At 42.3% G+C, this 23,700-nt stretch overlaps 1 protein-coding gene across 4 annotated transcripts in view; it reads left to right on the plus strand.

The window, feature by feature from the left end:
- The window catches only part of hivep2a (HIVEP zinc finger 2a), a 76,742-nt gene extending 62,114 nt beyond the window's left edge, over positions 1-14,628 (plus strand). For all 4 annotated transcript variants that reach the window (XM_061242839.1, XM_061242840.1, XM_061242841.1 and 1 more), the window contains 7 exons: positions 2,004-2,061; positions 2,245-7,605; positions 7,837-7,988; positions 8,944-9,119; positions 9,428-9,529; positions 9,953-10,872; positions 11,934-14,628. In XM_061242839.1, the coding sequence (XP_061098823.1) occupies positions 2,581-7,605; positions 7,837-7,988; positions 8,944-9,119; positions 9,428-9,529; positions 9,953-10,872; positions 11,934-12,725 (7,167 nt within the window). In that variant the 5' untranslated portion in view covers positions 2,004-2,061; positions 2,245-2,580 and the 3' untranslated portion in view covers positions 12,726-14,628. The remainder of the gene's footprint in view (positions 1-2,003; positions 2,062-2,244; positions 7,606-7,836; positions 7,989-8,943; positions 9,120-9,427; positions 9,530-9,952; positions 10,873-11,933) is intronic.
- The last annotated feature ends 9,072 nt before the right edge of the window (positions 14,629-23,700 follow it).

The raw sequence follows: 23,700 nt of genomic DNA on the forward strand, positions 1-23,700 counted from the left end.
ACAAGCAAAGGAGAGTGCATTCTCTGACAAAATGAATAAATAAATAAATAAATGCAATGTGACCATGATGAAGTCTGGATCTCACAGACTAAGGCTATAATGATGAGACGCTGTCATTAATAACATCATCAATAGTTGTTGCCTTTCCACCCATTTTATCATCCTGTTCACTGAAGCTTCTCTTTGGTTGCGCACAAGGGCATGGTATGGTTAAGCTGTACTGAAATATAAAAAGTACTGAAAAAAACCTGTGTCTGAAATCCAAAAGCGTCTCTGGTACCTTTGCACATATAACCAGTGAGATGTTGACATGCTTCTGGATTCAGTCATATTCCAGTTGTTTTACCGTTCTTACTGTAAATTCCAAGGTCTGGGGTTCCAGGCTTTCGTCGCTGGATAAGGCATGCCTTGTGGGATAAGACAAGTTAATGAATGAGGGGGTATATTTGCAAAATGATTCCTCGCAGAGTAGAGTTTTGCCAGAAAAAACACATTATCTTGAAGGGAATCTCATAAAAGCCCCGCTTCATCAAAGAAAACATTCTTTTTGAATGGCAATTCCAAGTCTCATACCTCTGGGTTCCCACAATAGTCATGTCTAGACTTTGTCCATCCCAGTTGGACCTTAAACCTGCAAACGCACAAACCAGAGATCATTTTAATCGCAAAGCCAAATGGGCACTTCTTAATGGACTATCATTTCTTCAACCGGGAAAAGTCAGTGGACTTGCGTCGGATTAAAAGGAATCCTACAATCAGAGCCGATACCGTTGTTTTTCCAGTTCCTACCACATCCGGTTTGAGTGTGATAAGGCAATTTGCACTGCTCTTTTTTATTAGTAAAAATACTTCATGTATAGTCCATTTCCTGTACAAGCCAATAACTTGTTTTCTTAACGTTCAGCACACAATCTACGCTGTATACACATTCACTTTCATTTTCTATTTCACATATCATTGAAGTGATTTTAGTATGCTTAATACCACAAAGAAAAATGTTTTGCTACGTGCTCTGCACTTTGAAAACTATCTGGTCTTGACGTATGTGGTTCATACTGTATCATTGGAAATAAGCAAATATTTGTAATTCGGGATGGTTATATTTGATGGCTATTGGCCCCTAAGTCTACGTATCCATATGTCCAGGAATACCTAGCATCTCCACGCCACAGGTCTGCCTTGGTGTTTCAGCATGTACTATTTGTGTGAAGGGTAGCAGATTATGATAACAAAAATGAACCAAAAGTTAATGTTTCAGGTGCTATAAATACCAGCGGTTTTCTGCTAGGCTATTTATAGGGCTAACTTAGGGTTCCAGAGATCAGTGTCACATTATTTCCTTGCTTATGCGATGTGGGCAGTGAGGTTCTTCTAGGGTTTTGCAATCTTAAAAGGTTTTGAGCACGAAAAGAGACTGAGCCACAAACAGACTGATTTTGAGCAGATGTTAAATGCAAATGTTAGCTCTTTATGCCTTATTTCTGTATGTGGCACTTAGAAATGTATTTATACTGCCATAGATACGGTTTGATCTATACGTGCTCTCAGGATGCTGTGTGGAAAAGTGTGCTTGTTTATAATGATGAGGTGAAAAAGTGCCGAATGAACGGATGTCAGTGTCCGCCGCACAGCTTACTCTTTTGAGTCTTATTTGGCCACCCACGTACGTACGGCATTGAACGTCACTTGCATTTCGCAGGCTATTTTTACACCTTTTGTGCCTTTTGAGGAACTGAGTGGGTTCATGGCTGATGATGACTCATGACTTGTGAAGAGTTCTGCGCCCACCGCAATAAAAAAACTTCATTCTGAGAATATTGAGAAATGGTTTCAGCTGACCTGAAGACCGCGTTACACTTTGCGTTGTACACTTAACTGTGAATGAACACATTAACATGTTACGGTGTTGACAAATATATTAGCAGAGTAAATTGTTTTATATCAAATATCATATGTGCAATATTGTATGTGTAAAAACATGACACTTTGTTTTTGTTTTCAAGGTAAAAAGGCTTCAGAGGAACCTGCAGGAGACAAACAATTTGCATTTCTACAAAGACTGTAAGTATATTCTGTGAAGGCCCAGACAATTACCCATATACTGTGTATTTATACTCAGTCACTTATTTCTTATTTATCACAGCTCTTATTCAAAAGCTGATAATTAAGTCATTATAATGGTCATCACAGATACTATGCATTGGTCTGCTGATTAACTTGTGTTTTTTTTCCTTCTCTTTCAAGTAATCAACAAATCATCCTGTAGTGAAATACTGGGCAAAATCCAGAGGAAATGAACTTACAATGATGGACATGCCGATTTAAATTTCATAAGTATAAAAGCATTGTCAGACAAAGTCAAGTTTACGAATCCAGACTATAACGTTTAGGAAGTGGTCTGATGCCCACAACAGCGGGTTTGAGCAACACAAGACAAGAGGAACAACCCAATGGAAATCAAAATGGAAGGAGCTGGTGTTTAAGACTCACCCAGGTGGACAAGCATATGGCATGTCTGCTGACTCTAGAGCAATTTAACAAACGTAACCTTTGATAACCCCTTCAGAAGATAAGAAGAACATGGAGCCACTCGACACTGCTGCTGGACAAAAATGCACGAAGGAGCCCCGAGAGAAGGCCCCACTACAGAGGAAGTGGGTCTCAGAGCCCGCAGCTGGCACAAAAAGAAGCACTTTTGCCGACCCGGCGGGGAAACGGCACTCGCACCGCGAAGAGCTGCAAAGTGGCGCCAGTGGTGGTAGCCTTACTGGCTCAGTACAAAAGTACAGCTCCGGGAAACTGCTACCAACTGCAATTGGCCAGTCATCCCAAGAGAATCAATACCCACAGCATTTCCCCAGCACTTACTCCTACCAGTTACCGCCCTCGTTTCCACAGCAGCCAATTCAGGAGAGGTTCCTGCCAGGAGCGAAGCCACAGCCTGGCCTGGAGGCCCATGCCTGGCCATTCGCTAGCCAGCTGCCATCGTTTACCACGGAAGATGTGTTCCCTGCACACCCACGTGGTCACAGCGGAGTCTTTCCTCGCCGGAAGTCCCCAAGTTTACCTGCTTCTTATAGCCAATATTCCCAATCAGGCGTTGAACAGCCAGAAGAAGTTCACAAAAAGGAGCAGAAGCCCAAAAAGCCTGGGAAGTACATCTGCCACTACTGTGGAAGGGCCTGTGCTAAACCTAGCGTGCTGAAGAAGCACATTCGGTCGCACACTGGTGAACGGCCTTACCCATGTGTTCCCTGTGGGTTTTCATTTAAAACTAAGAGCAATTTGTATAAACACAGAAAGTCTCATGCCCATGCCATTAAAGCCGGACTAGTCCCGTTTTCAGAATTGGCAGCTACACGGCCAGATATGGATCAAGCTTCTCCGCTGGGAGAAGCAGAGGTACATTCAGATGGTGAGCAGAGCACGGACACTGACGAGGAGTTTGCAGAGGCTACCATGTTCATGGAGAAGAGCAGTCCCATCCCTCAGATATCTTTTGAAGCTGACAAAAGCCCAATGGATAAGGGTGGTGAGCCAGCCTATGCGGACCCTGCTGAGGAGCTGGCCGTAGCCTCCATGAAAGTGCCTATCTTGATTGTCCCGAAACAGGCGACTCCCTCAACAGCAATGGAGTGTCCCCAGTTTGCAGAAATCGAAGCGCCTCCCATTAGTTCTCAAGTGGGCAGAGTGGATGAATCTCATACTGTCAAGCAGAAACTTGCACTGAGGCTGACTGAGAAAAAAGGGCAGGACTCTGAGCCTTCACTGAACCTCCTGAGTCCCCACAGCAAAGGCAGCACAGATTCGGGCTACTTCTCACGGTCTGAAAGTGCAGAACAGCAAATCAGCCCACCAAATACCAACGTAAAGTCCTATGAGGAAATTATGTTTGGACGGACCTGGTATTACAGACCCTACTCCAGGTCTAGACAATCTGTGACAGTCGGGATGGCAGCATTAGCTGGCCAAGACACTAATATAATTGACTTAAAGGACAATCCTGGTGCCATGCTTGAAGTAGACATGCAAAAGATATCTGAGGAGCATGTATCCCATCTTTTTGCAAAGGATGAAAACATAGCAAACCCAATGAAACTAAATGCTAATGTATTTTTCCAAGGAGATTCAGAATCACAAATGGTAACAGGTAGTGACCCAAAACAGTATCCCCCTGGCTCTTGCCAAAGCAACACAGGTCTCCTTGAAGCTCCTTCTGATTCAGGGACACTTATTAGGAGCAACTCAATGCCAACATCGTCTCCAACAAATCTCAATGTCCCTCCAGGCCTAAGAGTGAGCCACTCTTTTGATGAGATGATGACACCCGATGACGTCTTTTATCCTGGATCGGCAGGTCTGAGGAGGCTCAGGAGACAAGCTGCTTTTGAACATTCAGTGCATGAAGGCCATGTGGAAATTGACAGCTATGGAAACATCTCCAAGAACACCGCTCCACCTTCGATGAAGCATGGGGAACGTGGGCCTCTGATGCCAGAGCTGAAAGGATCTGCGGCAGAATTGTCATGCCCTGAAGTACGGGTGACTTACAGTGCATATGGTACTAAAGTGGGAATTACAGAAACGGTCACTAGAAAACGTAGAAAGGAAAAGAGTGTTGGGGATGAAGAGGACAGTCCTAGTCAGTGTAGCAGTGAACATAGTGGTTCAGTTGAAATGCTTCTGTCTCCAGGAGACTATGACTCAAAACAAGCAGGTCAAGAGACACCAAGGGCTTCACCAACTGGGAAAGGACATTTGTACAGTGTACATAGCCAATCAGAGAGCTTTGATGGAGGTGCTAGTATGACTTCAGAGGATGTAGTGCTCGTCCCTGAATCTGACAGAAAGAATGCTGGTAATGTAATCTCTGTTATCCAGCACACAAATTCACTGAGTAGGCCCAGCTCGTTTGAGAAGTCAGAATCAATCGAACACCCGTGTTACCAGCCGGAGAGGCTCACTAGTCAATTTTCTGAGCAGTCGGACACAGAGCATGTTGAGGAGGTACAGAGCCCAGAGTCCCTCAGATCCATGAGCATGGAGCAGCAACAGAGTGACAGTGAAGCTGGAGCTATATCATCCAGCCAGCAGTATCACATACCCCACAAACTGGTACGTCAGCCTAACATCCAAGTGCCTGAAATAAGAGTAACTGAAGAGCCAGACAAACCTGAGAAAGAACCCGAGGTACAAGTTAAAGAACCAGAGAAACACGTGGAGGAATTTCAGTGGCCGCAGAGAAGTGAAACTCTGTCTCAGCTTCCCGCTGAGAAGTTACCTCCAAAGAAGAAACGCCTGCGTCTTGCTGACATGGAGCATTCCTCTGGAGAATCGAGCTTTGAATCAACCTGCACTAGCCTCTCGAGGAGTCCCAGCCAAGAAAGTAACCTGTCTCACAGCTCAAGCTTCTCCATGTCCTTTGACAGAGAGGAAAGCATTAAATCGGCCTCTCCAACCAAGCAGGATGAGTTTGGAAGACAGTCTGAGTTCTTAACAGTCCCAGGCAGTGGGCACTCTCTCTCTATACCAAACCAGCACCAGCACCAGATGCGACGTTCTTCTTCAGAACAAGCACCCTGTGCTTTACCTACAGAGATCCCAGAGGTTCGTAGCAAGTCATTTGACTATGGAAGTCTTTCATCATCATCCAGACAGGGAGAGACCTATGCCAGTGCTTCAGGTATGAAGGAGCGGAGGCGGGGCTTTCTGGTACGGCAGGCGTCACTGAGTGTCTATCCAGAAACGGTGGTGCAAGAGCATGGCATTGAAATGAGCGTTAAACAAGAACACTCAGACCACATGCAGAGCAGTGTCCATCCGTCACATCCCGCTTGGCATGGGAGTCAAGGAAGTGGTGAAGTGGTACGTTCAAAGAGGGGAATGCATCCATTGCTTGGGTCACACCACCATCCACTGCAGCATAGCATCAGTGAGGACAGCCTGCAAGAGGGCCTCCCACTCATTCAGAAGACATCTCACCCATCAAGCCAACAGCCCTCGGAAAGTGAGCGTCCACATGACCCTCTGAGCCAAGAAATAACACAGTATTCTTCATTGCACAGCAGCATGGTGCAACCCCCCTTCATGCCATTTCAACCAGGGTTATTCTGGCATCCTGACTCGACACAAAGGCATAAACAGCACCTTGCTTTCCAGTCGCATCAGTTACAAAAATTGCATATCAGGCAGCCTCTTTTGCCTCAAGCCCACCAAAAATCCCACCAGTCTCTCCAGCAGATTCAGGAGCAGAGTGATGGAAAATCTGAAGGTGCGAGTAATCAGAGCTATCAGTATAATCCACGAGTTCCACCCCGGCATCTTAGCCATATTTCATCAAAAGCATTCTCTACAAGCTCAATGCTTTTGCAACAGGTTCAGCCAATCTTTGCCACTCAAAATGTTGGTTCACAACCATCCCTACCTGGTATGTTAGTTCCTGTTAGGATTCAGACTCATGTGCCATCTTATGGAAGTGTTACTTACACTAGCGTTTCACAGGTTGTTGCTTCTCATGCACAAAGTAGTTCTTCTTCAAAGGTAATATGTACAGACAGTGCTTCTCAAGGCTTACTCACAAGCACTAGTAAACATGGAGGAGGGTTCAATTTATCGCAGATATTAGGTCACCCTCCAGGACTTCGCTATCCACTCTGGAAAGTACCAGAACCTCTGCCGGGTAGATTGAACACAGGAATCCCCCTTTCACTGACTTCTGGAACGATCTCAACCACAGATGCGTCTTCAAGTATTGGAGGAAGCAAGCGAATGCTGTCTCCAGCAAGCAGTCTGGAGCTCTTTATTGAGACAAAACAACAAAAACGTGTCAAGGAAGAAAAAATGTATGGTCAGATTGTGAAGGAACTTGGGGCTGTGGAACTCAGCAACTCAAGCGTGTCAAAAGACAATGGCAAATCGCCAAAATCAGACCTCCTAAAGAATGATGGTTCTGTTGACTACCAAGAGGGTATGTCATCTCCACCTTTACTTGACTTTCCCTCGTCAAAGACACCTTTGCGCACACCTGCACCTCATTTACAAGACCTACCACCAACTGAGAGCTTCACCCCACCGCTGCAGATAGTGACAGACACCTCAGATAAACCTGGGTCCCCTGAGGAACTGGATGTGGATGAGTCCACTCCTGAAGCAAGCTCAAGTCCACAGTCTATGCTCTCCTCAAGCGATACTCAAGAAGAGATCAAGCAGGGCACAGGCAGCAAGATACCGGTGAACATGTTGGTCCAGCTCGCTGCTAATCAAAGTGGAGGAATGGCGGGAAGCACACTTCTTCTTACAGACCTCACTGATGTTCAGCAGTTTTTCCAGTTCCCGAGTCTACGCACAACGACGAGTGTCAGCTGGTGCTTCCTAAATTATACCAAGCCAAATTTTTCCCAGACAACCCCTGTCACGTCTGTTTATGGTTCCTGGTCTATCAGTTCTTACAATCCAAACCCACCCAGCCTGAATACCAAGACAACTCTTGCGTTGCTCCGCTCAAAGCAGAGGAAGAATGCCGAAACCTACACAATGGCTGCTATGTATCGACCTGGGACTGGAAAGCTTGTGTCATCACTGTCTTGGAAAGAGAAGTTTGAGCAGGTGATACAAAACAGCTTTCACCTCTTATTTGTGTTGACTTATTGCCCTGTCACATGTCAAGTAATGAAGCCTATTATTCTGAAAGTATTTGGAAATGAATGTAATTTATCTATCAGCAAGCAGATAATGTAAACTATATGCATGTGTTTAGATATCTTATATGTTTTAAAATAACAACCATGAGAGACTTTGTTGTGCCCAGGGAATTCATCGGTCTGTTTTCTTTTCCAGATTAAGCCAGAGCTCATGCAGCTAGACGTGAGCAAATTTGAGAAGAAAATGAAGGGAATCAGTTCCAGGGACAGAGTTAAGGAGGATCATGGGGAAAAAGAGATTTCTTCAAAGCAGGCTGAGCCTACCCGTATCAAAATCTTTGAAGGAGGGTAAGTGAAGTGCCCAGCATATGTGACATTATGCATTAAAAATAATTTAACCACCCTTTGATTTAAGTGTGCATCACCTACTTGAGATACCCAATTACATTTTTATATTGTTGTGACTTACACAAATTTGAGGTTTTTTGTTGAGATATTTAGAGTACTTTGTTATAATTTTAATATCTTCAGAGCAAATAATCAAAGCCTGATGTCAGATGCACTTCTATAAGAATGTGAAAATATAATTGTGGTCACAAGTAATGTGGTTATATAATTCCTACCAAATATTATTTGTCGTAACAGATTTTTTTAGGCAATGGAATTTAATCGAGCCATTGGGAATTTAAAAATTGAAATTTTCAAACATATTTGGCTAATAGTGGTACAAAAGGGTTATTGACATCTTTGTGGAAATAGGGCAAAACTTGATTATATAACTTTCCACAGAGAATCTGTTGCTACATGGGCAATCTTGTGGGCATAATCCATGTCATTCAACTACAACAGATTAAAAAAACAATCTAATCAAATACATGACCCTTTCTAGTTGACATCTTGAACATCAGATGAAGCACAGTTAAGCTTGCAGCCTCCTTCTTTACAGAGTTCAAATAATCTCGTTGAGGGATCTCTTTTATTTTTAAGCTCCCCAAAGGGTTATCTGTACAGCACTGTTTGGCGATCATTCAAGACTGTCACCTAACTGACATAATAGGTATTACTCTGTACAGTTGGAAAAAAATTAAATAAAAATAAAACTTTAAATGGACACAGCTGTGAAAATGCTTTGCTCCTGCACATAGTTGAATTTGGCACGAGAATGATTTCTTTGAGGAGCACAGGCCTGATACCCACACTCGCTTAAAGGGCCCTGGCCTGTTTGATTTTGTTCAGATTGGTGCACCTCTACGCCCCATACCTTCGCACAAGGCTAATAAGTCAGAGCGTGTTTTCTTTGCAGGTACAAATCCAATGAAGACTATGTTTACGTAAGAGGCCGAGGCAGGGGAAAGTACATCTGTGAGGAGTGTGGGATCCGTTGTAAGAAACCCAGCATGCTGAAGAAACACATCCGCACTCACACAGACGTGAGGCCATACGTCTGCAAGTTCTGCAATTTCGCTTTTAAAACTAAAGGTGGGTTTCTCTCTCTCTCTCTGGGAAAAAGAACCACTTTCCCAGTGTGCATTTCCAACATAAAAAGGATTTAAGAGGAATCAATGAATACATAATAAAATATTAGGCAATAATGAAATAAATAAAATCACCATGACAATAGGAAAATAAAGCAATAACAGCCATGTAGGGTTGGTTATTAAGTAAGACATGTTTCCTAAAGAGGTTTGAATAGTTGCTGTTGTGAAGCTGTTGATGGATTGAACAGCCAGACCTTTCATGTCCAGTTCCAAGAGAAGGTCTTTGATTCTCCTCCGCTCTGGTTTCAGGAAACCTGACAAAACACATGAAGTCGAAAGCCCACATGAAGAAGTGCCTGGAGCTTGGAGTGTCGGTGACATCTGTGGACGAAACAGAGGCAGAGGAAGCCGGTATGAATCAGGCCCTAGCCAAACGAGACACATGAGGAGCCAGTGCGTGATAAACATTGGGCTCTACACAATACGTTGGTGTGGTTCTTGAGGGACAATTAGGGTTATGAACAGCAGCCATGCCTTGAGTTACCAGGTTTATATAAAACCACCAAATTAAAGAAATACGATAAAGATTTTCCTGCTCTTGGATTGCAACATTTGCAAACGTTATGTTTGCACAGAAAAAGACAAAAAAGAATCAAAGGACTTGATCTAATTGAAATGAATTACATTGAATTGCAAACATGTGTACACTGAATTATTGCGTCTCATTTCCCTGTTAAGACTACATTATACCACCGCTGCTGGTACATTTAGGAAAAGGAAATAAGAAAAGAGTACAAAGAAGAGAGCTCAACATGTTTTGTTGCTTTCTTTCAGACACTGCTGAGGAAGGCCAGAGGGACTCTGGGAAGATGGGCCTATCAGGCCGCATGACTGAGCACCAATTTTCAGACGCCGATGATTCCGAAGGCGGGGAAGAGGATGGCGATGAGATTGACGATGATGATGAGGATGATGATGATTACGAGGGCGACTCCACGCCAAAGACACGCTCCAGGAGCACGAGCCCCCAGCCCTACGGGATGCCCTCGCTGTCCGTGACCGCCATCGCCTCCTCCCCGGGATCGTCCTCGGACTTCCTGGCCACCGCCTCCAAACCGCCGCTCTTCAGCCTCTTCGCCAGCCTGCCCAGCATCCAGATCACCCAGCTGCGAGAGAAGGCAGGCAACGCCCAGATGGCCGAGTACCAGAAGCTCCTGCAGGGGGCGCTGGGTGAAGACTACAAGAGCAGGCTGGACGTGCCTAGCTCCATGGATGAGGACTTCGGCCTGTCTCCGGAACACAGCTCCTCGTCCTTCGACCTCTCCCCGTCCCGCTTGTCCTCTCCGGGGTGCGATTCCTCCCCCCTCAGGGAGCCCTCGCCCACGTCCCGCCGGTACCTGTCCCCGAGGAGGGACCTCTCACCCCGAGGGCGCCTGTCGCCCAGACGGGAGGCGTCCCCGCTGAGGCACATATCCCCGAGGAGGGACATCTTCCGGAGGGACCTGTCCCCAAGGCGGGACCTATCTCCAAGAGGACACCTCTCCTCCATATCCCTGGGAAGACCGCTGTCCCCTGGTAGGGACATCACCAGCAGGAGAGACTTATCGCCCAGGAGTCGACACAGGGGCATGCTCAGGGCCGTGTCGCCCAGGAGGGGCTCGCACCACAGCGCCCCCTGGGCCTTGGGACAGTACCTGCAGTCTGAAATGGTTACACTGGGACAAAGGAGCAGGAGCCATACGGATATGGAGACGGTAGGTCCAGCATAATCTCCTTCATTTTGCTGGAATGAGTTCACAGGATGCAGGAAGTCAAATTATTAGTGCGTGATATGGGATTTAGTTATGCTCGATTATTAAATTCAAGCTTAGGAGTATTTACTCATGGTGACGGCAGTCAGACTCACCATATACAATGCTGCATAGTGCCTTAGTCCCCAACACTGAAGAGGGAATAAAAACCCAGGTTTTTTTCAAACCTAATGCAGACATACATTACTGCAGCAAAAGTCAATTTCATGCACTTAATACTGCTGAAAGGGACATTTCTATTTATATTCTCGCTAATTAAGAATCCATGGGGAGATGGAAGAAAGCGGCATTCATGGAGCTCCGTAGATGGGGAATATTTAGTGTATTGTAACCATTCGTTTCGACTCCAACTGGCTACTGTCCATGTTACTGTGGGATCTGAAGCTAGGGGAACAGTGCCCGTAATGTTAGGTTGGCTCTTTTCTCTTGTGCTGCTTAATAAGCACCATTTCGTTCTTCCAAGCCTTGTTAAAACCTTGCTTTCCAGGAACCCTGTATTAAATAAAGCAAGAAGTACAATTTTAGACGCATACTTTACTAAATATTCAGACTTTCATTTAGCTTTCTTGGCTGTGAATTATTACAATTATTACGTACCCTGTTAAAAATCTGTTTTATCACCTCTTAACTATTTTTCATAATAAATGATAGTGTTTCATGTTTAACGTCCTCCAAAAAAATTATCTCATACACCCACATGCATGTAACAATACTACAAATGACCTTCTTTTTCTTTAAATGTCCAATTCCCACATTGCTTCTTGAACTTTCATGAAAATACATATCATAGTCTTTCCCTTCTTACTTGTGTTTAGAAAATAGAAAGCCTTCAGCTAAAATTGTATTTGATCACAGTACAAGTCACTGTCAACTGAATAAGTAATGTACAAAAACAACTTATCCAGCTGTTGCGAGATCTTTCTGACTCTCTTCACACAAGTCCATAAATCAACTCCCAGAATGTCCAGTGATTCTCACTAACTCCCTCCTCTCCCTGCTTTCAGGATCAGAGGAAGGGCTCTCCCCAGACTACCTCCCATGTCCCCGGGGAGTCCTCGCATAGCAGCCAGGACCCCCACAGCACGCACCAGGGGCTCTTCAGCCACCTCCCCCTGCACTCCCAGCAGCAGGTCCGCAGCCCCTTCCCCATGATCCCCATCGGAGGCATCCAGATGGTGCACTCGGTGCCTGCCACCATGTCGGGCCTGGCCCACTCCTCGCGCCTCCCCCTGCAGAAGAGCACTTCGGAGGAGTCGGGCACCAGCGAGGTGTCCTTCCACCTCCACGAGGCCGGAGGCCGTGGCCCGGAGGACCCGTCTCGGATGCAGGAGAAACCCGCGCCTCCCCAGACGGCTCCGTCGGCCCATTCCCCGGGAGGCCCGGCCCAGAAGGAGGACCCCGCGGACATCACGGACACGGAGAACAGGCAGGAGGACAGCGTACGGACTTGCACGAAGGCCATAGCCTCCCTCAGGATCGCCTCGGAAGACCCTCACGAGAAGCCCCACCCCGCCCCGCGTCCTCATTACAGCTGCGTGGAGAGCCCGCAGATGCAGATTCAGCACTTTAGTAGCACTGAGATCAGGCAGTCGCTGGCTGGCGCCTCGGTCACCCCCCTGGACCCCGTCGCTGAAAAGGACACGCTCGCCTCATCAAAGCCTGTGCCACAAGGCCTTTCCGCTCTCTGCAGTGCCGTCGCCGATGAGAGGATGTTAGGTCAACAGGGCCCAAGGGAACCGCCAACAAGCACAAAGAGGGCTAAGGATTCAACAAAGCAAGCCATGGACGACAGGTGAACGGTGATGCTATTTTGAAAGTAAAGACATCACACGAATGCACACACGCCTACGCATACCCCTCCTCCCACCGCCCCCCCAATGATGTACACGGTGCTAATTCAACTCTAATAGAGTACATAGGAGTCCAATAGGGACCACTTGTACTCTGTAAGTGTTGATTCAACACTGATCATTTTTACTGTGCATATGCACTTACCCTTATTCTGCCAGGCTTATCCCCTCTCATAAATACACATACACATAAAGAAGTCATTAAACAAGCAAATTCAATTAGACATTATGTAGTATGTATAGCATGCCTTTTATAACCCGGTTTGCTATTTAAAAAAAAAAAAAACATTTCTTTCTTATTTAAAGTTTCTGAAAAAATATGAATAAATATAAATATATATATATATATAATGTTAACTTATACATGAGCCTGACCAAAATTGCTTATGGACTTGTCCAGTCTGGTACTTTTAAATGTACAGATGAGTGTGTGCCTTTTCTTTCCTTTTTGCTTATATTCTTATAAGCATATTACGCAGGAAGACGTGTAAATATATGGAGTTTGTGTATCGGCTTTGTAATAACTGTAATTTCCCTTCTCTTTTGGACACCCGAGTCTGAATGATGTGAAGTATCAATATATGTAAGGTTGCACTAAAACATATTTTTATATGAGTGAAATTCAATGGCTTTTGTGTACAGCAGCAATTCTCTACTATTTATTGTACCATGTTTCATAAATTGTACATTTTTCTTAATGTTGTGGATGCCTTTTTCTATGTAAAGCATGTTTTTTTTGCTATTGCTTAATTAGAACTATGAATATGTATACTGTAAAATTGCTTTATATATCTGAAGGGTACGTACTGTATGTCTGTATGTTTGTATTGTGTGCATATATGTATATATATATAGTTTATGTATATATATATATATATATATCCACACACAGCACATACATACTATGCACACACGTAAAATATACTTAGTACATATATACAGTATATGGCAGCACTTTTGCATTAGATTTACACCCATATAATAGTAGTTTGTTCTAAATGCTTGCAACTTTTTATCTCCTCGCTGGATTGGCTACAACTAATTGCTAGTTGTGATTTTTACGAAAGTGTAGAACCACCGTTGAGCATTAAGTGAATCTACATTGTGCACTTGTGCGTTTTTGTTTTTCTTTCTAAACTAACTGAAGTAGTGGTAACATTTTAAAGGTATTTAATCTTCTGTGAATCATGTCGCTTGAAGTACTTGATTTCTGAAGTAGAACGGGAGACATTCCAGCTGATGTGTCTATGTAAGTCCCATAATTCTATACACAAACATACATATTTGTACATGGAAAAAGAGTTCATGCGGACAGCTGTTAGTTCATCAAGTTTTTTTTCTTTTTCTTTAAAGCTTTTAAAAATATAAAAAAAATATTCAGAAATCTAATAATGCACCTTATGTTTCCTAAATCCTAAGGGTATAATCCCATAATATATCAATTTTGGAAGAAAAAAAAAAATGAAATTGAGATTGTTTTAAAAACCTGTTTGTGTCATCGCAACCTAACTGAACTGGAGTGTTGAGCCAGTGCACTCTCGTGTGTATATTTGTAATTGTATGTGTGTATAAAATCCATGTAATTTACTCTTTGGACAATTTGTCACTAGTCCCTGGTATTCACTTAAATGTATTAACATGTCTGTAAAATATACGGTATCAAAGCACAACTATTGTATAGAAACAAACAAAAAAAGAGAAAAACATAAACAAACAAAAAAAGGGTAACTTTGTGATGTTCAGTGGAAAATACAATATCATGTAAAACCCAGTTTCGATAATGAATTACAGTACCAATGGGGGAAAAAACGGATTGTTGTTTTCAAATAAATACGACTACAATAACGTGCATGTTCTGGATGCTGTTATTTTTTCCATGTTTTTTCACCTTGAAATCACATGGACATATTTGTACTTTTGGCTGTGGGAGATTGTTGTGTTCAGCAGACGAAAATGTAACTTGTTCATGCATGGTTTCCAGTTGGGTGTAAACTCGGACTAAGACATAAAATAATTCCAGTATTTTTAGCTCTGTGTAATCTGGAAAAGATTTTCAAAGTTCAGCATCTGTTTGAAACTACTATATCATCTGAATACTGCCTCTCAAAAATCATGTTTCCTTATTTTTATTTTTTTAAAGAAGCATGCAGAAATGCATTTTACATTTCATGATCATGCAATGCAACAGTAGCTTTAAGAAACCTTTGTAAACCTCTCTTTTAACACGCTTGTAAAAATCCATGTTCTTATCACCGTCCATCATACTTTGTTCCTAACACCCAGCCGGTCTGGATAAGAAGGTGGATTTTATGTTTGCAGTTTTTATTGAATGCAGCCGCTCTCCTGCCTACAGAATGCGTTTCATTGCCTGCAGTTTCTCTATATTCTCAATATTCTTTGATGGTATTCTTGTTAATGTTGTTCATTTCAGCGCATTAATATGGGTAGGTGCTGCCCTCATTGAAATGATTTCCCATTGCCATAATCTGATAATATGTTTGATCGTGAGAACACATAATACTTCATAATGAGTTGCTCTGTGGCTACTCAGAATAGTACAGGTGAAAGTTTCATTCGGTTAAAGTTTTTGGAGGCTATGGAAGTTCCCTTTCTGATTTCTGGTGTCTGCTTACATTTCTGGGGATATGGCAGAACTTGGACCGCAGTGGTTTGGCCACAGCTTTCCGTTTCAAGCTGTGTTACATTTCCACAACAGTTTGTATTCCAGACAAAGCACAGAAATACCATTCTTAAATATAGTGTAAACATTAAACCAATGTAAAACAAATAGAAAGAACCAACAAAGGCTCATATATTTTCTTAGTGTTTTAGCAAAAACTTTCATATGAAAGGCAGACTACAGCTGGGCAAATCTGTTTTACTGTATGTATTTTATGAGTGTGTGTTTATATACAGTACTTAATATGCATATGTTTTACAGTATATGCATTAAAAACATAGCTGCTGTATATATACACAAACGCTATGCCAGCGTTTCTCAATTCCAGTCCTCGGGACCCACTTGCCGGAAGGTTCTTGTTGTAACCAGCAATTCACACACCTGATTTAATGAGTGAACCGATCAAACCACCAGAAATGCCCTTGTGTGTATGCCTGTGTTATTTTTAATCTGATGCCATGATATTCCGATTTGTACATGCTGGACCAGGCTAATTCCTTGTTGTATTTTACACGGTCACATTCATACATGCCTGTCTGCAGAGCCTCCTGTGGTACAGAGCGCATCCCTCCCCCCGGTGAAGGGTACAGATCTGACAGATACACACGCAGCTATGCTTTGTCCGCCGCCGTCCTCACACCTCTCTGACTGGCAGATGCTTCCTGCCCCGAGGACCAGGTATCCGTCACCCAGACGCCTGCCATCTTGGCTGCCCTTGTCCTGCCTTTTCGTGTCACGTCCTGTTTCGTTATCCGTTCGGAGGAAAGGGCGGCTCCGGGGTCAGAGTGGCCCTCGGCCCCGAGAACGAGGACATACCCACGCGTCGGATTGACAACATGTGAAAATCCGTTTCCTTAGTTACAGCGAATACAGCGTTTCGCTCACACTCGCCTAGCTCTTTTTTCCAGTGCTGGGGTAGGATGACATTCATAATTCAAGTCCAGTGTGCAGACATTTCTTATGGAAAGAAAGTTTACAATCCTTGTAAACTTGATTTTTGCACATAGTAGTTTTCTCTTGAATTAAGAAATGGGTTGAATGTCTTACAGCACATGCACCTGAAATATTTCCTAATGTATTTCTGGAGAGAAAATCCGCTGGGCTTTCATTCTAGAGCTCTTGAAAGCACATTGGAAATCCCACTTTAGGGGTCGATTGGAGTGCCAATTCTTACCTTTCTACAGAAATGCCAAGAAATCGAAACTCATAAAAGAACTGAAACTGTGATGCTTGACTCTTCCGTCTGAAAACAGCAGTTGACTTCGGACAAGCCCCAGGTGAAAAAGGATTCAGACAGCAAGGCGGGAGTGATGGATACCCTGCCAGTCTGCTGTGCAGAATCACACATTCACAAATGCTCATGTCATGTCATCCCTGCCAATACAAAACATTATTGCAACATTTTACAACTTATTCTTTTGTGGGGTTTGGTAAATCACAACTCCATAGCAATGGTTTAACAGTGTTTTAGAATGTTTTCTAAACCGCTTCCAAACCACAACTTTCCAGCGATGTCATAAATAGGGCCAGAGCACAATTATGTTTTTCCACTGGAAGGTGTTTTAAGGACATGTTTGTGCCACAACCCAACCATGAGAATATGATTAGTGAGGACACTTGAAACATGAAAAATGAATGAAGCAGATAAAAAACTAATACTGCAAAACTGATTGTTATGTAGGTTATATTGATATGTTGATTAGCTGCTGGCATCTGATTATAATAGTCTTACATTAGCTAGAATACCTGCTGCCACCTCAATCATACATCAACTATAGATTGAATATGATTATTCATCTGCTTTAGAAATTAGATATAAAATGCAAAAATGAATGTTATAAATATTGAAATACAATCTAGTATTATACTGTACTGTATACTCAAGCTACGTTTTACTTTAGTGTGCTTACAGTATGTTTAACTGCAAAGCTAATAGTACCTTCAACATTAGTCCTTTGACCTTTGAAATTATTTTGCACTGTCTAGCACATTCCATGAGGCTTTATTAAGGATTTCATTTTATCAAATCAAACGTGACTGCATTGTCATAAATACTTAGTTTGATATATGTACTACTCGGAAATCTATCCTCTCATTTATTCGTCATCATTTTATAGCTTCATGGCTATTTATTATAGCTTTATCATTTTAAAAAAACCATTTTATTTTATTTTATTTTACCAGGAAAACCCCAATGAGTTTGAACTCTCACCCCCCAATGAACTTTTTTTTCAAGGGGCACCTGACTTACATACAGTTATATTGACAATCACAATGACAAGCCACATACATAGGTCATAAGGTGAGCTGTTTGGACGTTAAATACTTTTGTATTTAGTAGCAAAAATATTTTTGCATGATTTATCTATTCCTTTATTTACTATTATTGTATGCTAGCAAAAAATTAATAAATAAATGAAAGAATCCAGTCAGGAGATTTCTCGTGCTCTTGTGAAAGTGAAAGAGATTTGGTCTGGAAGTGTCCTGTGTCTGATGTAACAAGGGCCACTAGAATTTTACTACAGCGTTATGATGCCATCTGTTGGTGAGATACTCCATTGTCACTCTGCCAACAAAGAACCAAGATGGTTTGCCCTACACAATGCCATCTCGAGGGCATATCCAGAGCCCAGGCAGTGACTAGTCTCTCTGTGAAATATTGGAAAACTTGGACATTAGAATCCTATGACTTTTCAGTTGGCACAGCATTATTTTCTAATGGCTCTGTTGTTTGTCTTCGAGACTCCTTAAACTCGAAATTCTATACCTTTTCTTCCCTCAAAATAAGTTATAAATAGTAGCACGGTAAATTGTTCATGAATGTCATTGTCAGTGTCTTATATCTGATCCATTTTACACAGACATGCTTATAAGGGACGTACATATTTATGTAATTAAAGGGGGAAATTGTGATCCCACATGCTGACCTTGCCCACAGACAACCTTGAAATCAACCTCACAACACTGTGAAGTACAAAATATATAGTCCAAAAGATGTAGTCCAAAAACAATGGGTTATAAGCATCTGGCCTTCTTTCCAGTGAACTTGCCTTCAAAAAATGAACCCTTTGCTCGGAGATGGTACTCTTCAGGAACAGAAACATGGAATATCTTGGTATTCCCCTCAAGCTGGCCAACTGCATAAGCCACATCGTGTCAGTAGAAATGAGCGGCCTCACTCGATGGCGGTAATGCAGCGGGACTGCGGCTAAGTCCGCAAGGTAGGGGGAATATTTCTTTGTGTTTTTGTGTGTTTTTTTTTTAATTGGACCTGGCTTGGCTGTTTGCCCGATGGCTGCAGCTTGCTAGCTCTGAGAACAAGCGCAGGGAACTCAGCCACATGCAGCTTTGCGTGGGAGCCCTGACTCATAAACGAAAACAGATGTAAAGAAGATAACAATGGCCTTAAATTTAGGCCAGCGCGATTACGTACGTGTCAATGTTGTACTGCAAGCGACAATGAGGCGCCATGCTTCCCAACACATCCCTCCATGCACTGCTGGAGACCTTTCGGACATGTGGACTGGAGGATTGCGATGTTCTGCTCACTGGAATTGGGTGAAAAAAGATCATCTCTCAGTTTGGAAAATTGGTTTCCGTTTTAATCTCTCATTGGCTCTATGATTATGCCTGTGTTCTGCGTTATGATTATCAGCAATAAAATAGTACGTACTCAAGCAATTTCATGCGTGCACATACTAAGACTGTTCCACTTTAGATAGAATTCCTCTATTAATCAAACTCCGTGTACCTTCCCTTCTGTAAAGTTTAGATGACTCATCACATATACTTTCTGCGGTGTTCATCTTTCACAGAACAGGCCCTGGTCCTCCTCCCACACATTGCAGCTGAGAATAGCACAGAATCCATGCAATGCATAATATGGGACACATGGATACACACTTCATGACCGCTTTATTAGGGAGATACATATACATCAGCCTGTTAATGCAAATATCTAATTAACCAATTATATTGTATGAACTCAATGCATAAACCATGCAGAAGTGGTCAAGAGGTTCTGCTGCTGGTCACACCAAATATCAGAATGGGGAAGAAATGTGATTTCAGTGACTTTGACTGTGGAATGATTGTTGGTGCCAGACGGGGTGGTTTGTGTATCTCAGGAATGTTGATCTCCTGGGATTTTCATGCTCAATAGTCTCTAGAGTTTACAGAAAATGGTGTGATAACCCAGTGAGTGGCACTTCTGTGAGGTCATGTTGACAGAAAGGAGACAGTAACTGAAATAGCCACACATTCACACTGCCAGTATAGTTCAGGTCTGGGCTGAATCAAGCAATACAATAGAGAGCTGAAAGAAAAGCAAAATTGAGAAAAGTAATGATATCTATGGGCATTGTTAAATAAAATACAAAATTAGCTCATTACATTGACATTTTAGTCATTTGGCAGACACTTTTAATCCAAAGTGACTTACAAGTGCATAGGTTCTTCCACAAGTCAAAGCATCACATCTACTAGGAAAATACATATGAAAAGCTGTTCTAAACATATAGTCATCATAAGTGCAATTTTTTTTTAATTTTTTTTTTGGGGTTAGACAAGGAGGATAGGGATATCAGAAAGGGGGGCGGGGGAAATCAGGAGGGAGGACTAAGGTAGAGGGAATGAACGGTTCTCATGCCAGCTAATGCTAGTTTGGGATTGTCCCCTCTACTCTAATACTATGGAGCAGTCTTCTTGATCTGATCGGGTTCTGTTTCCCTTCCCCTGCAACTGTCCGGCTTGGAATACCCCCCCCCATCTAATTCCCTTCTGGCTCGCTCCTCTAATTCCATTTTTAGGGTGAGCTACCCCGCATGGAATGTGAGGAGGATGGAAAAGCCTAGAAAAGGATTGCTTGTGTGTCTGCTCTGTAAAATCCTGCTGGCTGCTGCCACCCCAAAGCAGATTTATTCCTCAACATCCAGGGGGCGGGAAAGCATCAATCTTGGCATTGGTCGTCAAGGATGTGCATGTACATATAGACAGATTATTATCTTTTTTCAACTGTGCATTCTTAAAGGCATGGCTATGCCGTGCCTCAAATGTGCCTTTTCTTTCATAATCAGTCAGCTCACACAAAAGACAAAGAAAACACCGATTAGCTAATTCTGCTGCCCTCACAGGTCAGCATCGCCGACATCGCTCGGGTGATAATTAGATTTGGGCGTGGAAATGGAGAGGACGTCATCAGATCTATTTCCAGAGATGCGTTACCCGGCGTGAACCCGTCACCTGACTGATGTCACGCAGCTCGAGGGGAAGGTGAGGCGGGAAGCCAAACACAAAAAGGGAAAGAGAGGAGCGACGTGCGGACGGCACGGAAAGCGAAAGAGACGGAGCGGCGAAAACGGCCGGGCCCAGTTTGATAAAGCGAGCATATGGTGAGAAATCTGTTCCTCGTTACATCACTGGCCATCCGAGCCGAGTTTGGCAGCGGTATGTTTGGGGAGGGAGGAAACAACTGCGGGAGAGGTGCACAGTTCGGATCTCACTGACGCATTTTGTCCAGGGGAACATCCTGGACCTGCCTATAGGATGGCCGGACTCTTGTTATATTTAGTCGGCGATATCGTCATGGAGTCATACTGAGACGCAAAACAAGAAGCATCTGCTCGCTACAGGCCATTTCGAATCAATAATGCAGGAAAACATTGACTCCGAGTGATTTATTTGAAAATGGTTCAAAAATATTCAACTAAAATAGAAACTAATGCTAAATATAAATACAGATTGTTTTCCATCAAAATGGGTGAAATACAATGTAAAGATAGTCAATTCAACAGAAGAAATACAATTAAATGTTTAAAGACATTTATTTAAGAATATTTAAATAAAAAAATAACTAAGAGCTATTGGTTCAGCCTTCATAATGAAAAACAATTGGTCATCCAAATAAAGGAATAACTCATGCATGCTTCACCTCACTCCGGAACACCTCAAACCTAATGATTCTCATTTTCTTAAGCAGAACCTAACCCGAACCCTAATCCCAATCCCCAGAACGCAAACATTATCTACAAAATGAACTACAAAATTATCTCAGCATATAAAACTACCAGAAATCAACACTATACACACACAAGGCCCTGTATTCTACAAACAAGCCACTAGAAGAGAGAGACAGGTAATACAATTAGATATAGACCAACACAACACATATACAGTATAACATTAGAAGTATTAAGGAGACAGGCACACACCTGGTGACTGATTTCCTTCACCATGGATGTGAGGCACTAGAAATATTGGACATTCAAACAAATAATAACTGGACACCGGAGGATAGATGCAGGCTTGAAAAACACTTGATACCAACACTTAGCAGTTTATTCCCAAGGGGACTGAACGAACACACATAAAACTCCAACACAAGAGGGACCAAATTCTTCCTACTTAAAGACTCCAGTACGCCAGTACAAACATTTCTTTCCCAAGGGGCCCTAATAAGGGACAACTTGGGAAAGAAAGATTTTTTACTAATCTAACCCTATCCCTAATCTTATCCCTAGCCCTAACCCTAACCCACTCAAATTTAGCACTTTATTTCCAAGAGGACTAAATCAACGCACATAGAGCACCGACACAAGAGGGACCAAATTCTTCCTACTTAAAGGCTTCAGTACCCTGAATGGCCAGTGCAAACTTTTATTTCCCAAGAGGCCCTAATATGGGACAACTTGGGAAATAAAGATTTCTTACTTACCTAACCCTAATCCTAACCCTAACCATAACCATAATCCAAATCTTAATCCTCACCCTATAATACAGGAACAGAATTTTAAAATGTTGCAATCAGGGGAAAAGGCATAACAGTTACATTGAACTGTGGCATGCTGTCTCATGACATGAAGAACTTTTTACATTTAAAATAATATGGTGTTAGATCCAAATCAAGTTTCCTTACATAACACCCCACAGCACCCCCATCATGGATCCCCATTGGGATAATAAATAATAATCACATCAGATTTTCCTTCCACACATGCTTCCAAAACCCACAGATCTACATGGAAAATAGGATCTCGTGTATTCAATATATAATTTATGAGCTGAAAGCTTACTGTCTGTTCCGCAAACATTTATTTAACTGGGTGATAAAATGTAACTGGCTTTGTGGGCACCATTAGTACCATTATACCATTAGTATAATGTGTCTGTGTTGTGTACCAAAGCATTTTACCATTTCTAGGTCTGTAATTGCTGAATCGTGTCACAAAGTAAAATGGAATTAATACTGCAAAATGTGTCATGCTACTATATAAATGAGAGTTTAATCTTTGTGTCTAAGAATATATTTCTGCAGCAAATTTAACAGGATCTAAAAACACAATTCACAGAAAATGACCAATAAGTATCATGTCAAATTTGTCAATGACAATAATATAAACACAATATTATATTGTATATTGAATCATTATATGTATTACTGCTCTAAAGTGAAAGGTATAGGTACAAGAGGTGACCAGCAGGAGGAGACATGACTCCTTCTTGGCAGATAACCTGCTTCTCTATCTCACACTGATGAGCCCCCACATCATACTGAGTCCACTTTAACACTCAATATGATTTACAGATTTGCTGGTTATCTGTGACCACATTAATAATTCCTTCACTTATTTTTATATAAATAATAATTATTGTGCAATGCACTTTTCTCATTCTTATTGTGCTGAGCGCAGCACAATGTATGGCTGTGAACCAAGATGTCCATAATCATTCTATATAAAAAGAGGTAAAAGCATTGATGTTGGGCCATTCAGCACCTAAACTTACATACAATTACAATTATATGTCAATGTTTTTGCCTATGGCATATGTCATGTGGGACCCTTTCTCGAGTGTATCCTTGGGTGTGTATCTGTCATAATACTGGTCATTGTACTTTATTTGAACAGGCAAAGTGCCTATCTTTGTGTAAATCTTTGTGCATGTTGCACAATAATTTACCGTACATAATGTCATCTTTCTTTTGCCACCTGTCCTCAAACACACACTACACACCACAACATAGTCTTTTTTAAAAATCTCATTTATCAGATAAAAAAAAGATTTCTTGCATATTATTGATGTATTATTCATGTGTTACCAACTGCATATGATGTGGAGCAGAACACATAATTGACATAATTGTAGAGAAGAAAAGAAAATGTTGCATTAATATGTTTTTCATTATGAATGTGTGCTCACACATAAAACAGAAGAAAATCTGTTAAGTGGAAACAACATTCTTCG

The sequence above is a fragment of the Conger conger genome, chromosome 5 (genome assembly GCF_963514075.1).
Source record: "Conger conger chromosome 5, fConCon1.1, whole genome shotgun sequence".
Classification (NCBI taxonomy): domain Eukaryota; kingdom Metazoa; phylum Chordata; class Actinopteri; order Anguilliformes; family Congridae; genus Conger; species Conger conger.